The 16,113-nt window shown below is 28.3% G+C and overlaps 2 protein-coding genes across 2 annotated transcripts in view; one reads left to right on the forward strand and one right to left on the reverse strand.

Moving 5' to 3' along the window:
• The first annotated feature begins 7,706 nt into the window (after nucleotides 1–7,706).
• Nucleotides 7,707–9,867, forward strand: LOC107022712 (protein CUP-SHAPED COTYLEDON 3-like). Its single transcript, XM_015223306.2, has 3 exons — nucleotides 7,707–8,067; nucleotides 8,683–8,948; nucleotides 9,341–9,867. The coding sequence occupies exons 1-3, from the start codon at nucleotides 7,893–7,895 to the stop codon at nucleotides 9,746–9,748; spliced, it is 849 nt and encodes a 282-aa protein (XP_015078792.1). The 5' UTR covers nucleotides 7,707–7,892; the 3' UTR covers nucleotides 9,749–9,867.
• Nucleotides 9,868–14,816: 4,949 nt separating this feature from the next.
• The window catches only part of LOC107021580 (protein LIGHT-DEPENDENT SHORT HYPOCOTYLS 4-like), a 4,291-nt gene continuing 2,994 nt past the window's right edge, over nucleotides 14,817–16,113 (reverse strand). The window contains exon 3 of the mRNA XM_015222269.2: nucleotides 14,817–14,994. Coding sequence (XP_015077755.1) covers nucleotides 14,966–14,994 — 29 coding nt within the window. The 3' untranslated portion in view covers nucleotides 14,817–14,965. The remainder of the gene's footprint in view (nucleotides 14,995–16,113) is intronic.

The raw sequence follows: 16,113 nt of genomic DNA on the forward strand, positions 1-16,113 counted from the left end.
TATAAAAAAAAAAAAACCAAATTGTATGTTTAAACATAACTGTAACTTCATCTAAAATGATTTCATATAATTATTTTCTCTCAAATGCCCAAGACTCTTAGTACATAAACACAAATAATTAAATTCTTCAATTAAATAACGGATCAATAATGACTATTTTGATTATTTTTTCTCTTATTTGTGGTACCTAGCAGACGCCAGTTGTGATAGACAAAAAATTAAGATTGGGTCATTTCTATAAAGATTGATGAGACAATTGAAATAAATTGATCATATGATTATAAGATCTATCGAGGAAAATAGCTGGAGTAAATAGCAAGGTCATGTATTTTATCATAATGAAGTTGGTAGATATAAATTATTTTAAAATTATAGATTTTCTGTAATGCAATAAATACATGAAAGAGTCTAAACTTTATATATTGAAGATATAATGCATATTTATTTATTCAATTAACTTAAATTATAATTGAAGAAAGGCAAAAAGTAAAAGAAAAAAAAAGATAATTTAGTAATATTAGCATTATTTGGTAATGGTAAATTATTTGTTGATTTAATAACCGAATTAAGATTTTAAATTACGAATATAAGATTTCAGAAAAGAAAAATGACTATTTTTTAATAAATTATTTATATATATTAACTGTATTTCTAAACACAAATACAAAATCCGAATCAAATGAAAGTTGGGGAAACATTATTTAGACAAACTTGTAGCTCCGCTACTATTTGTTATTTGTTATAGCAGATTAAATTAAATAATGTATTTGTTTTAAAATAATTTTATAATAAATTTAATTATGCGCTATAATTATAATTCGTAGATATATTTGAATAGTTGAATTATGTTTGTATAAATTTGAAAAAATGAATTTATACAAACACAAACATCTGAACTTTAAATAGTTATACAAATTAAATCATGCAAAATTATATTATATAAAAGTTATACAAAATTATAATATACAAATTTCAGATTATACAAACGTGTAAATTATATAAATTCAAAACCTCAACCCATATAATTATCATTAAATAATGATTGCGAATGATAATTAACAAAAACTATAGCTATATAATAATTAATTAATTAATATATATTTGCTTAATCATGTAATTTCTAATTATACGAAGAATATATCTCAAAAGTTAAAAAAAAAAGATTTATATATTTTTCATATTGAGACAAAGCCAACCTTTTTATTACTACTTTCAAATCATGTGATAAAATAAAACAAAACTGCAATTATAACCCTAATGCGAACACATTTATCCCAACAACAAAACATTATCACTTTATTATTATTGAAGTCATTTTTCTTCATTTTCTTTTTTCCCTTTTCCTTATTATTAAAGTCACTATATATTCATGCAAAGTGAAATTTTCAGGTCCATATATTCTTTGAATCTTTTAACAAAGACTAGTATGATTAGGGTCCACTAATGTCATCTTCTAATCTTAATTTTTGTGTACATACAAACAATCTTAATTATTTATGATGTGGGATGATTCCATGTAATGACACTTGATAGTTTGTCGTTATTTTTGTAATTATTGATGCTACCTTAACCAACAAGACAATCTTTCATTTAAAATGAAAAATGATGTTTGAGAAAATTCTCCCAAATTTTGAGTGATTAATGTACTTAAATTGCTTTTCCCTTTGGTAAACTAAAATTGGGCAACTTACAAAAATCACATACTTTTAAGGTAAAATTATAATCTATCCCTTAAAAGTTTATAATTACAAAAAACCCCTCAAAACAGATACGATAATGTAAGCGTTGATGTATTAATCTAATGCACGAGATACATTAATCGTTAAGTAAGATACATTACATTTTATACATGATACACTAATTTAATGCGCGAGGTACATTTTATACATGATACACTAATCTGATGCGCGAGATACACTAATGTGATGCACGAGATACATTAATTTAATGCGCGATATACATTAATGTGATGCACGAAAATCAGGAATTTTGGAAATTTATAAAATTTACGAGGGATAATGATAATAAGTAAGCTAAAAGGTGGAATTTCCATAATTAATCCAAAATTTAAACCATTTTTGTTATTTTTACTTCACTTTATTACCTTCTTCTCTCATATTAGTTGTCCATCATTTTTTAAAAAATCATAAATAAAAATAGATAGTTTACTAATTTTATTCTTTAATAAACTCCTAACAAACTCCTATAAACTTTCAAAAAGAACTAGTGATGAGGATAAAATATTTAAAAAATCATAAATAAAAATAGATAGTTTACTAATTTTATTCTTTAATAAACTCTTAACAAACTCCTATAAACTTTCAAAAAGAACTAGTGATGAGGATAAAATAATTTATTTATTGATTAATTTTATGATGGCGTGGACGATCAATATGAAATGAAGGAATTATATTACTATGTGTTAGATGAAAGGATGCATCCTCTCGATTGATCTACGCATGTTCTTTTCTTTTTTTAGGTTATTATCTATCTTTTTTAAATTGTTCAATTATAACTTTGAACATTATCCTTTTGAACGTTAGTAGATTCGAATGTAATATTTTATTTTATCAATCTTATTAACAAAATTTATAATTATCTAACGTTTATAATAACTTATAAAATTTTATATTATTATTTAATATTTTAATTTATTCAAAATATTTTTTTATATCGTAATTTATAATATTTATAAATTACCAACAAAAAACATAGGATTATTTGTCAAATAGTTATTAAAAAAATGAAAAATATGTGATTAGTACATCTATGGGCTAATCTATTATTTCCATCATGTTTGGGGTTACGTGGATGGCATATATTATACTATGATCATTAATTTCTCCAAGCAAAATATTCTAAAAATATTAATATTAGTTTCAGAAGTGCACGGAACACTTGCAATGATTTTGGATGACAAATCTATCAAATCACGTTAAAAATAACTATACATATAATGATTCATAATGATAAATAAAAGGGATCCCTAAATAAACTATACAGTAACTCCAAAATAAGAAAAATAATCTGGATTTGAATTTTGAGAGTTTGTAAATGATTTGATTGTAACAGCTTGTATGAGTTGTTAGACTCTCACACGATATGAACTTGTTTCTATTTTTGGAAAATTTATCTTAAATTAACTTAGAATTTTTAATGACGTTTTTAGGATTTTTTCGAGTTCACGTAAATATATACTTTCCTTTTAAGATTAATAGTAGAGTTGTATTTTTAAAAATAATATTTAAATATAGATGTGTCATATGTGAATCCAACTCAAAGTATCATATAATACGATGATGGTTGGATACACCTCTCCCAGTGATATAAGAACTTAAATTTTATATATTTATTTTGTTATTGTTTTTTTGAGATAAATAAAAATTGGATAACATATATTTAAGTGGTCATTGGTATTACTTTTTTGACTTCTTTTTCATTAATTTATATTTAATTTTTATAGAAAATTTAAACCGTTTAGAAATTAAATTTTTTTAGCATTATATATATATATATATATATATATATATATATATTGTATAATTAAACAAATGTGTATGTTAAAGTTAATAGTGATAGATTATATAGCATGAAATCAACAAATTCAATCAATCTTAATACCTTTGATAGAGATCGAAATATATATAACTTATATAATATAAAGAAACACAATTTGAATAGATAAAATCTGATTTTTAACCTCCAATTTTAGAAGTTTAACGAATGCAGTAATAAAAACCTAAAATTCAAATCAATAATTTAATCTTTGTTGACACCCAATTTTGACCCTCTCCGATAGGAATTGATTCATGAGCTTCTTAAATTTTCCAAGCAACTTAAAATAATTAGTTTTATATAAGAAAAAAGAAAAGAAAAAAAAAAGAAAAAGAAAAAAAAGGTTTGCGTTATTTTGAATAGTTTTGTCATTTCTTATAACTTTTAGATAATATATATATTTTACATAATTACGTATATAATTAGTATATTTTATGATTATTCAAAAACCATCTCAAAAATATTTTAATTTTAGTAAGTATTCTATTAAACTAATTTTACAATTAAAATAATTATTTTATTTTGTTAAGATTAAGAAGCTCATTAATTAATTTATATTGATTCCGACTACTTAGTTATTAGTGAAATCCTTAAACCCATTTGGGACATTTACACAAATTCCCTTTTATTCTCAATTCCCTAAGCCCAATTCGGAGGCCCAACACCCCCCTTTAATTTAAAAACCCAACACCTTTAATTTCAGCCTACCTCCATTCAAATCCCTCTCCCACCCACAAATTAACCCAGGCCCAACACTCATCTCAATTCTCGGCCCAACATTCCTTTTTTTTAACCCAACCCAACACTCAAGCGGCCCAAACATTTAAAATACCCAACCCATCCTACCCGACCCAAACCCTTGACCCGCCGACCCGACCCAGACCTTTTTCCCCTTTCTTCCTCTTCACCCAACACCCACGCGTTCCCCAGGAAACAAAACCCAGCAAAAGAACAAAGCCAGCAGCCGCGAATCCCAGAAAAACGCGACAAAATTCCCCAAATCCACCCCGCGTCTCCCTCCCACGCTCTCTCCCTCTCTCTCCTCCTCTCTCACGCGACCCGTGCAACGGCTTTGGAGCTGTTTCCTTCTGCAAAGCGTACGTACGCGCAGGCCTGGCAGCAAGGAAGGCTGCAAGCTCAACCTTGCGATGCGGATTTGCGCCACGACGCTCGCAAGTACTACGAACTCATCTCGACCCTCCACGCCTGCTTCCAATCCGTTGCAATCTTGGCATCAAAGTGGCATATTCCTTCAGATGCGGATAGGGTTTGTTTTTGAATTCGAAATGGGCCTAAAATCTCGGCCAGCCCTCTCCCCCAGAACCCTGATTCTTCCTCTTCTATATAAACCCCCTTCCTTCTCCAAAAAGCGGGTTTAGAAAATGGGAAGTGAGAAATTGGGTTGGGATTTTTGATTAAGACATTATTTTGAAAGAGTTTCTGGTTAGAGATTTTGTCAAGAAAATTTCAGAAAGGCAGAATTGGGGTTAGATTTTTTCGTGAATAGAAAATGGGAAGTTAGAAATTGGGTTGGGATTTTTGATTAAGACATTATTTTGAAAGAGTTTATGGTTAGAGATTTTTGGATTGGAGTTTTTGGAGATTGGGAAAAAATTTTCAGTTAAAAAAATTTGGAGCAGTGAAAACTCGTGAGTTAAGAAATTTGCAGACGACACTGAATCCCGCCTGGCCTTCATTTTCTCTTCTTGTTTCGCCTCGTTGTTTGGGGTTTGCTGTCGAGTCGCTTCTCGAATCCAACTTCGGAGTGATATTCCGTCTGAGGGTGGAAGTCCGTTCGCGATCGTGTGGTGGAATAGTGTCGCGCCAGCTCATCGTCGTCCCCGTTCGCTGCACTTAAAGAGGTAACATCCATCTTGACCCTCGACTCTTAGTTGTACTCGTTGTTTGTACGTTAGTGTTTAGGTTGGTCCTAGCTGCTGTTGATTTGATGTAGTGCAGAAGCTGTTTGAAATTCGTTGTTGGTTTCTCTGTTTTGGCTTTGTTTTTGGCTTTCATCTTGATTTCTGTCTTCTCCCTCGATTGAGTATTGGCGTTTCAGCCCTGTTAGACTGCCTATAGGCAGCATGATACGTTGTTTTTTTTTGTGTCGATAATGGCCGTTGGTTCCTTAATAACATTTAATCGCAAAGGTGCATATTAAGATTGGTTGTCGTCTGGTTCGTCGGATGTTTTCGTTCTTTCCTTGGTTCATTACTGCCATATATGTTAAAGTTTGTTTGATTTCAAATGGGTTTAGCTTCGTGGACTAATGTATGAAGCGTAGCTATTAATCTTCAATCGTGCGAGTTACTCGTCTTCGAATATCCATGGAGACAGAGGACAGAACATGACCTGGCTGTTTTGTTTCTTTTGGAGTCTTCCTGCAACCTTTTATTTACGAATTAACACTGTTTTTTGTGAGATGAAGTATAGTTTTGAAATTAGGTGACATGAAGATTTGTTTGTTCTATTATGTTCTCATTCGATTTCTCAAGCATTTGTTGATTACAAGTAGTTGCAATCTGCTCTTCCTAGTTCAAGTTGGGAAGGGATTTAATACCCATTGCTATTTAAACTCTTTTGTCCATTAGTTGCTACTTTATTTCATTCTTCTGGCTTGTCTAAAATAGGCAGTCCTCGTTGTGGTTGTGGTTGTCCTTTGTTAAAACAATTTAGTTGGATCTTAATCATCTTTAAGTGCAGCCTTACTCTCTCACCTTAAAAGTTAGCAAAATGAGTCTTAATGCGTTGCGCCATCTCTTTGTTTTTTCTTTTTTTTTTAATTTTTCTTTTTCTTCAACAATCCGTGTTTTGTTTATATGATTAATGAAAGGGTATGCTTGATAATTCTCCTTTAAGTTGCACTCTTCGTCTCCACTTTGTTATTCCTATGTTGGGTTATTAATTAATATGCTATTAACCTCAAGTGATTCAATGCATGCCTTATTTATTTTATTTTCTTTATCTATGTTAGTTGATTATGTACTCATTCCTTTGTTTTATTTTGTGGCATGTGAAAACTCCTCGTGAGCCCGTATTTTCGGGATTCCCTTTCTTTTCACATTCCGGAAGAGCCGTGAAGGCTCAATTCCTTCGTCGAGTCAAGGGCAAGCGTAGAAAGTCCGAATTCCATGAGGATTGAAGAAGAATCAAGAATGGATTAGAAGATTTCTTATTTATTTATGTCCTTTGTATTTTATTTGTAATGGGCATAAGCCCTTGTTGTTTCTTCTTTTATTTCCTCGTAATTATATCTGTATGTTTAGATTAGGACAGGTACAAAAATGGGTTAAAAAACCCAAAAGCGGGTGGGTTCGAGTTTCGGCCAAGGCGAACAGCATCCGAAACTTGGACCCGAATCTCTCTCTCTCTCTCTCTCTCTCTCTCTCTCTTTATTACTTGCTTACGTATTTGTTTTACTCGAATGCCGTTAGTTGAAGGTTAGAAAGCTCCAAACCCCTTCGAACGCCTTTTTGCTTTATCAAACTAAAGACTAAAAATTGAAGCTTTAAAACGATAAATGTTTAAAAATTTGAAGTTTGTTTAGAATTGAGGTTTAAAAGAGTTTAACTCTAACAAGAATCTTAAAATAATAAACATTGTAGAATTCGTAAGAAATTATCTAAGTAATATTCTAATAAGTTCAAAATAACAAAAGATTGCTAAAGCAAATTAATATAGTCAAATAAGTTAATCGCCGGAGAACCGTAGTTAGCGGAGTGTCTTAGGTGCCTTACACCTTCCTAAGACGCTAATAAGAATCCCGAACCCTAAAAAATATTTTCCAAAATGATTTTTCTGTTTAAGTTGTTTGGAAACAAGTTTTCTTAATTTTCTCAAAATTAAGTGGCGACTCCTAAAAGTCAAAAATACCCTTAAAAATAAAACAAACTCTTTCGAAATTATTTTTTCGATAAAACAATCTTAAATTTAAATTTTCATAATAGTCCTTTCAAAATATTGGATACACTTTGAGAAAGCCCTTCTAGCTAAAAGTAGTATTTTGGTGGTTCTTCCCTACATAATTAATAATATGATTTGGACTTATTATAGTAATAATTTGCATTAAGTTATTACTATTTTATTCACTTAAGCCCACAAATAGAACATTTCTTGTAAGATTGGCTTTTTAATGAAAGTTCCAATAATAACAACACTCCTTCTCTGTTTATAAATAATCTCATTTGTCCCTTTGAAATTGATAATTTATCAAACATGAATTGAATACTATTTATATTCTCCTCCCATTTTTTCTCCAAACTCCCAAAAAGATAAATTGTTGAACATATCTTCAACTCTTTTTTTTATTATTATTTATCATCAAAAAAATAAAAAAAATGGATTTAAGAGAAATTGGAGCTACACTTCCCCCTGGGTTTAAATTTTGCCCCAGTGATGAAGAGTTAATTTGTCATTATCTCTATAATAAAACTGCTAATGAAAAAGGATTGGTTCTTAATTTTAGTTTAGTGGAAATTGATCTTCACACTTGTGAGCCATGGCAGCTTCCTGGTATGTTTATTAATTTTATCTTCTTCTTAATTCTCTGAGTTAATTACTTTTAAAATGCAAATTTGTCTTAAATAGTAGTAATATATTGTGAGCCATGGCAGTCCCAGAATAAATGTTCCCATTAAGAATTCAAGACGAAATACCTAACTGTTTCAAGTTATATACTAATTATATCTTACAAATTTTTATTTATTTTTTCGGTGCTCGATTCTCAAGAAACATCTAATAAATAAGATTATGTTAGTAAACTAAAATGCACTACTAGAAAAAGTCAGAAAAACATAGAATTATCTACGGAATTTTTCGATAATTTTCTAGCTAATTCATGGTTAAATAACTTTTAGCTAATTAGATTTTTATATAATTTATGTTAATTCTTATCTAAATGGGATTAGTATGACATTTTGTGGTTTAACTACGAATTTTGTCTCCGTAGTTAATTCCTTGACTTTTTTATCGCGATGAACATGAAATGAGTTAAAACTAACACTCTAAGGGAATTGGAGTAGTGTTTAAATTTATCTGACTTGTTCTTTAACGTAACCCTTGTCTATTTTTTATTATTTTGTAATAATTAAATCTTATTTTGATGAAAATGTTGTTGATTAAATTTAGAGGTGGCAAAGCTCAACTCTAGTGAATGGTATTTCTTCAGCTTCCGAGATCGAAAGTACTCTACTGGATTTTGGGCGAATCGGGCCACAATTTCGGGTTATTGGAAAGCTACGGGTAAGGATCGAATCGTGCTCGATCCTCAAACCAGTAATGCTATTGGGATGAGAAAAACTTTAGTCTTTTACAAGAATAGAGCTCCTAATGGCATTAAAACAGACTGGATCATGCATGAATTTCGACTTGAAAATCCCCATATACCCCTTAAGGTAAGTAAATATCGTTGTTATCCGATTACATACTAATTAATGATTATTCACAAACTATTTATAATTATAAATAAGTTTACGTTATCTTTCATAATTTTAATATATTTGGAGACATGTGTACAATGTTTAAATCTTGAAAATAAGGTCGTTGAAAGAAGTTTTTCAAAAATATTAAAAAACAAGTATAATTGATTTTGAAACAGGTTAAAGTATTTGTGGATTGAATAACGAGCTTCCATATTATTCACATGTTAAATTACTCGAAATAAACTAACTTTTACGGAAAATTTCTTAGAAACCTCCTGGTTAGAAACAAGACAAAAAAAAGAAGAAGAAGAGGAATTATTAAAATAATGTTGTTTAACTTTCTTGTTCTTGTGATAATTGAACAGGAAGATTGGGTATTATGTCGAGTATTTTACAAAAATAAAGGTGAGAACAACAACAATTGTACAAACAAACTTAGCTCACAAAACAAGTGTGAGGCAATTGTCACTTCTTCAAATGTGTCACAATCTCCTATCTATATGAACCAACATTCATTGAATTGTGACATTAAATACCAAAACTCACCCCATCAAATTATCCAAAACTCAAACATAATACATCATCATTTGTTTGATTTATTAGTAAAAGATCATCTTGAAACAACTCGACTGACCGAGTGCAGCCAAGAGGATGATCAGTACGGATTGTTATTCGATATGGATTTTGAAGAATCGTATGTTCAAGATGAACAAATTCATTCTAGCCTCGAAGACATGAGATTCGATGATGAAAATAGCGCGATTTTAATTTGAATTGTTGATATGATTGGTAGCAATGATTAATTAGTAATTATATTATATATATGTTGAATTTGTGAAAGTTTCTTTCTAGTTTTTGTTTATGAATTGAGAATTGTAACAAGTTGATTGAATTTCTTCATTCTTTTTTTTGGTTCCCTCATTGATATCCTATGCATTCTTTTCCTAAATTCCTACAAAATTTGTACAATATTTAAATCATTTCTTCTAAAACTTTTATCGGCATTAAAATACTGGTAACTTATATTTTTATCCATATTCTGTATTACTCTTTAATGTATGCTCCTCATAACAAACAATTGTTTTGCTGGACATATTAATATTTTTGTATCATAATGTTCTACTAAGTTATGCCAACTAGACATAATTTCAATTGTTAAAGAGAAAAAGTTAAAAATCAACCAATTTAAATTTCAATTGTTAAAGAGAAAAAGTTAAAAATCAACCAATTTAACGTATGACCGAATGTTAAAAAGGGAAACTTACATAAATATACTATAATAAAAAAAATTAATATTTATAGCAATAACTTTTTTTTCACTTGACCACTTTTAATTCATTTATAATACAAGTTTAATACATATTACAAAGATAAATTTATTATTCAAATATAATACAAGTTTTAATGATGGATAATACATTTATCACACATTTTAATACACTTATAATACAATGTGACAATTTTTTACCAAATAAACAAAATATATTTCAAAAACAATTATAATTCAAATATATTGCATACATAATTCACTTTTAATAAATATTACAGATTTTATCACAATATTGCTATAAATGGTAATAAACAAAAAGTATCGCTAAAATCATTAATTATTTTTAAAAATGTATTAATACATCGTAATTTTTCCAATGTTTTAAATGTCTTTTTTTTTTTTATGAGTTTTAAATGTCACTTCGAACTCATTGTTCTAAGTTGGGCCTTCCTCACAAAAGCCCAAAATTTTTGTAGATAGATGACCCATTTTGAGAACTTCAAAACTTTCTAGTGTCTATGCTTTATGGACTTTTATTCCTAACAAGTTGCAAAACCCTACTAATTGTGTAGGATTCTATAAGTTCAACTACTAAATATTTTCGACATAGACAATAATATATAAATATATTTTAAAATAAGATACACATGATACAATCACACTCTTCTAAAATCATTAAATTATACTCCAAATTTGCCTTTGTAACTAATGAAACAAATTCAAAGCACAGTAAATAACAATAAATATCTTTGTTGTGCTGAGATTTAAATTTGTTCAGGACTATAAACACGTGTTTGAAAAGAAAAAAAACAGTAAATATAGTGTACCCTTTGAATATGTATATTTTCATTCTGAGTACTGTAATACATAGAGTTATTGCTATGAAATTGTGGTTGAAATAGTCAGAACACACTAAATTTTGATGAACTATTTCAATTAAAATAGAACAAAAAATGTACTTTCTTAACTACTCTAGTCCTACATCTCAGTATATATATGACAATAGTAACTAGCAAGCAACCAAACACAACCACCATAGTAACTTCATACTCTTCCCGTCCTAATTTATATGATATTATTTAATTTATCTAGAAGTCATTTTATTAAAATAAGAAATTTAATTTTAATTATTAAAACGTATCATTATTTATTTAGTTGATGTTACCTTCACATATTCATATTTAAAGTGAATTGGTCAAATTTAATTTTATATCTAAAACTAAATTTTGTTGAAAGTCAATATATATATAAGTCAAAAAATGCAATTTATAGGTAAGTTAAACGTCAAATCGATATATATGAAATGTGAAGATTAAAATTCACATATCTGAAGTTGGATACGAAGTGACTAAACATTAAATATTTTGTAAATTCTAAACTTTATCTTATAAAAAAAAATACATATGTGACTTGTCCCACTAATTTGTTGTTGTGAGAGCATTGAAGTTCCCAAAAAATGAGGACCGCTCAAAGTGGAATGAGGCGAAAATGGAGCCCACGAATCTCAGTGTATGACCCGACCCCCCCTTTTGGGCTGGCGACTAACTGTGGGCTTTGCTTTGCTTTGCTTTATGTGGGTCTCGTTTTGTACGGTCCAATATCGGGGAATTAGCGGGGATGAGCATTCGATTCTTCGATTTAGTTCTTTAATTTTTCAGTATTGAAGAAATATGTATCGTATATCAAATTCATTCGGTTTAGTTTAATTTAATTTTTTCTACTCTGATTCGGTTTAATTCTATATTTTTAAATTGATTTTTGTCGATGAGAACGAAAAATAAAGTAGGACAAAATCAAAGTATGGATACTTCAATTTTATAAGCATGTTAACGAATGATGTGTCTTGCTATAGAATACTTATTATGTTAATTAAAAAATTATATTTTATCTTTATTAAGAATATTGCGTCTTCAATCACTTTTCGAGAAAAACAAGGATTGAGACTGATTCCTCTTACATAACGTACATTGATAAGAATATGTTTTGGTTTCTCTTGGAAATTGAAACTTGTTGCTACTTTGATTTGGTCATTAATAATTTAATAGTTAGTTGACTTTTTATTTTTAATTGTTGCTATATATATTATTATTATTATTTTAAATAGAAGTTCGATTCTTCGATGCGTCGAAATTTGAAAACTCCTACACCAAATACCGAATAAAAATTTAGATTTTAAAAAAATAAAATTGACACCAAATCAAAAAATCAAATTAATTCAGTTCAATTTGATTTTTTTGTTATTTATTGTCTACCTTAATTGGCTGTCGATCTTATAAACGAAATATTACTTTACTTCGTTAAACATTAGCAATAATTTATAAATTTATAAATCATGATCATTATTCTCCCAACACATATAAATTTACTTATGAATCTTAAATCATGATCACACCACAAATAAATTTGTTTCTGTCGAATTTTAATTTTTTAAAAATTCGAGACATAACTTGAGATACATAATAATATAAAATATAATGACATAATACATAAATATGTAATCTTCTTTTTATTTGACATAATACATATACGTAAAATTTTTATGTAGCATATGATATTTTACAGGTATTATGTTTGAAGTCAAGTTAAATTAATTATACTAAGCAAACAAATTATTTACCTCTAATTAGGGGTGTGCAAAAATTGAATCCACCCATAAATCGAAACGATAAAAGTGTTATTGATTTATTGTTATTGATTATGAATTAATGATTTTTAATGGTTTTGTAAAAAAAAATTATTGGGTTATCGATTCGATATTGATTAAAATATTGGATAGACCGGCAACCCATTAAGACTAGTAATTTACTACTTTTACTTGTACATAAATATTATATATTAATCTTAATACCTGAGTAGTTACTATATCTGTCCTTTATCATTCAATTCATGTTTCACAGTAACTTTGAGTTCACAATTTCACATTATAAAAAATATTAAAGTCTAAAATAAGAATGATATTCTTCTTAATTACTTTTTTTGTGTTACGCTTGTATAGTTTTTTTTTCCATGTTTGTTATTATTGTTTCTATTTTATGAGCATTTTTAAAATTACATTACAGTGTTTTCGCATCAAATTTCTTAGAAAAGTCATATATTTGTTTTACAAGTATATATTTCTAATATAAAAATAAAAATCAACACAAAGTAAGGACAAAAATGGAAATAACCCGAAAAAGTTGCATGAATGATGAATTGGATTGGGTGAAGAAAAATCCGAAAACAGTAGGGCCCACTACTCAACATGATTCGGGTACGGATTTACTGTACCCGACACGAATGACAGGGATGCACGTGGAATCATATACGATGGGTCCCACCCTTTTCGTCAAATGGAACGTCCCATTTGAGTTGACTGCTGAATGCACCATTTTCGTACCCACCCTACTCTAACTTCTACAGTATAATATATTTAGGCACCATACTATGCAAAAGTTATCACCATAATAATGGATTAGGTTAATCGTTTAATTTATTAATTAGAGATTTCGATTTTAAATTTTTAATAAAAAAATTTATTCTTGATTGACCTTATTCAGTATGATTTCAAATTCTTAATAAGAAACTTCACTTTTGATTGACCTTATCCATTACAAATACAATACAGATTAGTTGGAGTGTCAGACTACAAGTCAAAGATATGCAAAATTTCCTACTATTAAATATAATTAGATGAATATTGTATATATAGGTAATTATAAGTGTTAGCTAAAGGTAAGATCACATGTAAAAAAAGTAAAGACCGACAAATCATTGGTGCTAATGCATATACTAGCTAAAGATAAAGATATGATGTATGGAAAACCCTAAAATAACCCTTAATTTAAATGAAGAAGTGATGATAATAATTTATACAGCTAACCTCGTTTTGGTTGAAACTAAGGTGTAATAATTATATATATACTGTATTTTAGTAGCTCTCACCTGACCATTTTTGTTCTGAATCTAATATTAATGAATAGTTAATGATTCTTTTAAAACATAAATATTATTATTGTGTTCGGGTATAAATATACTTTTAACTTCACCCTACTTCTCAACCAAAAGATCCTTAAATATGATTTTTTATTTGTTTCAATTTTTTTTTTAACTTTATACTAAATTAAAATGAAAAAAAAAAAACATCTATAAAGCTAGAGACCCTCTTTTCTTCCTGTAGAAACAGTTGCAAAAATTTATAGTAAAATGCGAGCTTTGATTTTCTGTCCCCTACTACATAAGAGTTACACAATATATATATAATATATTTGTTGTTTTGAATTTATGTGTATTCTCTCCCTCTCTCTCTCCAATGTGTTTCATAGACCTTTCTTAAGGATTCAAGTAATTGAAACATTAATTTCATGAAGCACTGTTTACTTTCCTTTTCTACCTCACTTGAAAAGAATGTTCCCTTTCTTTTTAGAAATATTTAATTTTTAACTTTTCAAATAACAAATTTAACATTACTAAATTAAAGATATTTTGATATATTTAACATATTTTTAATTTTAAATTATAATATTTAAAAGTTCTACATTATTTTCTTATCCACATATCAAATTAAAATATGTCAAATAAAGTAAAATTAAAGATATTTTAAATAAAGCATATATAAGATAAAGTGAAAAGACCGATATGTCACCACACAAGTTTAATTTATTAAAACTTTTGATTTGGTCACTACTTTAATCTCAAGTTAATCCCATGGTTTTGCGCGGCCTGAAGGTATGCTGCTGAATCGTCATAACTCAAATGGTAATGCACCTTTACCTTTTAGAGGGAAAACAAAAACAAAAATAAAACAAGTGATAGTGAGCTAAATATATATAAAATATTCTGCAAAAAAAATATTAAGAGTAAATTATATAGGTATTATGGAGTACTCTATTAAAATTATGATCACGACTATTGTAATAGGATCTCTCGTCAAATATTAGTACTCTATATTGGTAGCTTTACAAGTCAAGTAACTCATTGATATTTATAACATCAATAACATGTTTTTCAATCTCAAACAAGTTGGAATTAACTAAGTTTTTTCCTATTTCAACAAAAAATATTTAACTATTCTAACTTTTTTCCTTTATTTTATTCTTTATATGTAAATTAAATCATGTTATGATATAGTTTGAAAAATCTCATAATCTTGGCTCGGCCTCTGCTAGCACTAAGTCTTTATCACATATAATGAGCAGTTTTTGCTTAAGGAAAACAAAGACCATATTCCAACTTTCACTTCTAACCGAGTAATTAGAGAAATTTCAATTAAAGATACTAGGATTTTGCTTTATTAATGTGACCCTGATTTCTCTTTACTGTCCAGCTTAAATTGCCTAGACTTTTCAAAATTGTTATTATATTTGTGTTGGATTTTCCAATATAAACTAGAAGATTGACACACACTCATAAATATTGTTAAAGAATTCAAACAATATATATAGGTAAAATTTAAGTTTTAAGTGTAACATTATATTGCTATGTTGCAATTTCATTAACGTTTTTATAAGAAGGATGACAATCGACAGACCTATAAATCTCTCACACATATAAATATAAATATATAGCTAAATGAACATGTCTAGTATAAGAGCATGCAACAATTGGAAAGTACGTTAAGAGTATGTTTGGTACGAAGGAAAACATTTCTGGAAAATGTTTTTTAATTTTCCCATATTTGGTTGGGGTAAAAGTTTTGGAAAATGTTTTTCAAATCAACTCATATTCCTCAAAATTAAGGAAAATGACTTGCCTTCAAAAATTAAGAAAAACATTTTCCATAACTTTCCTTCAATTTCAAATTACATTTTTTTTTGGGAAAGACATCAATTTTAAAAAATATTTTCAATTTCAAAATTTTTATTTTTTCACATGATCCTTGACCTTCCCCCC

The sequence above is a fragment of the Solanum pennellii genome, chromosome 6 (genome assembly GCF_001406875.1).
Source record: "Solanum pennellii chromosome 6, SPENNV200".
In the NCBI taxonomy this organism is placed as follows: Eukaryota; Viridiplantae; Streptophyta; class Magnoliopsida; order Solanales; family Solanaceae; genus Solanum; species Solanum pennellii.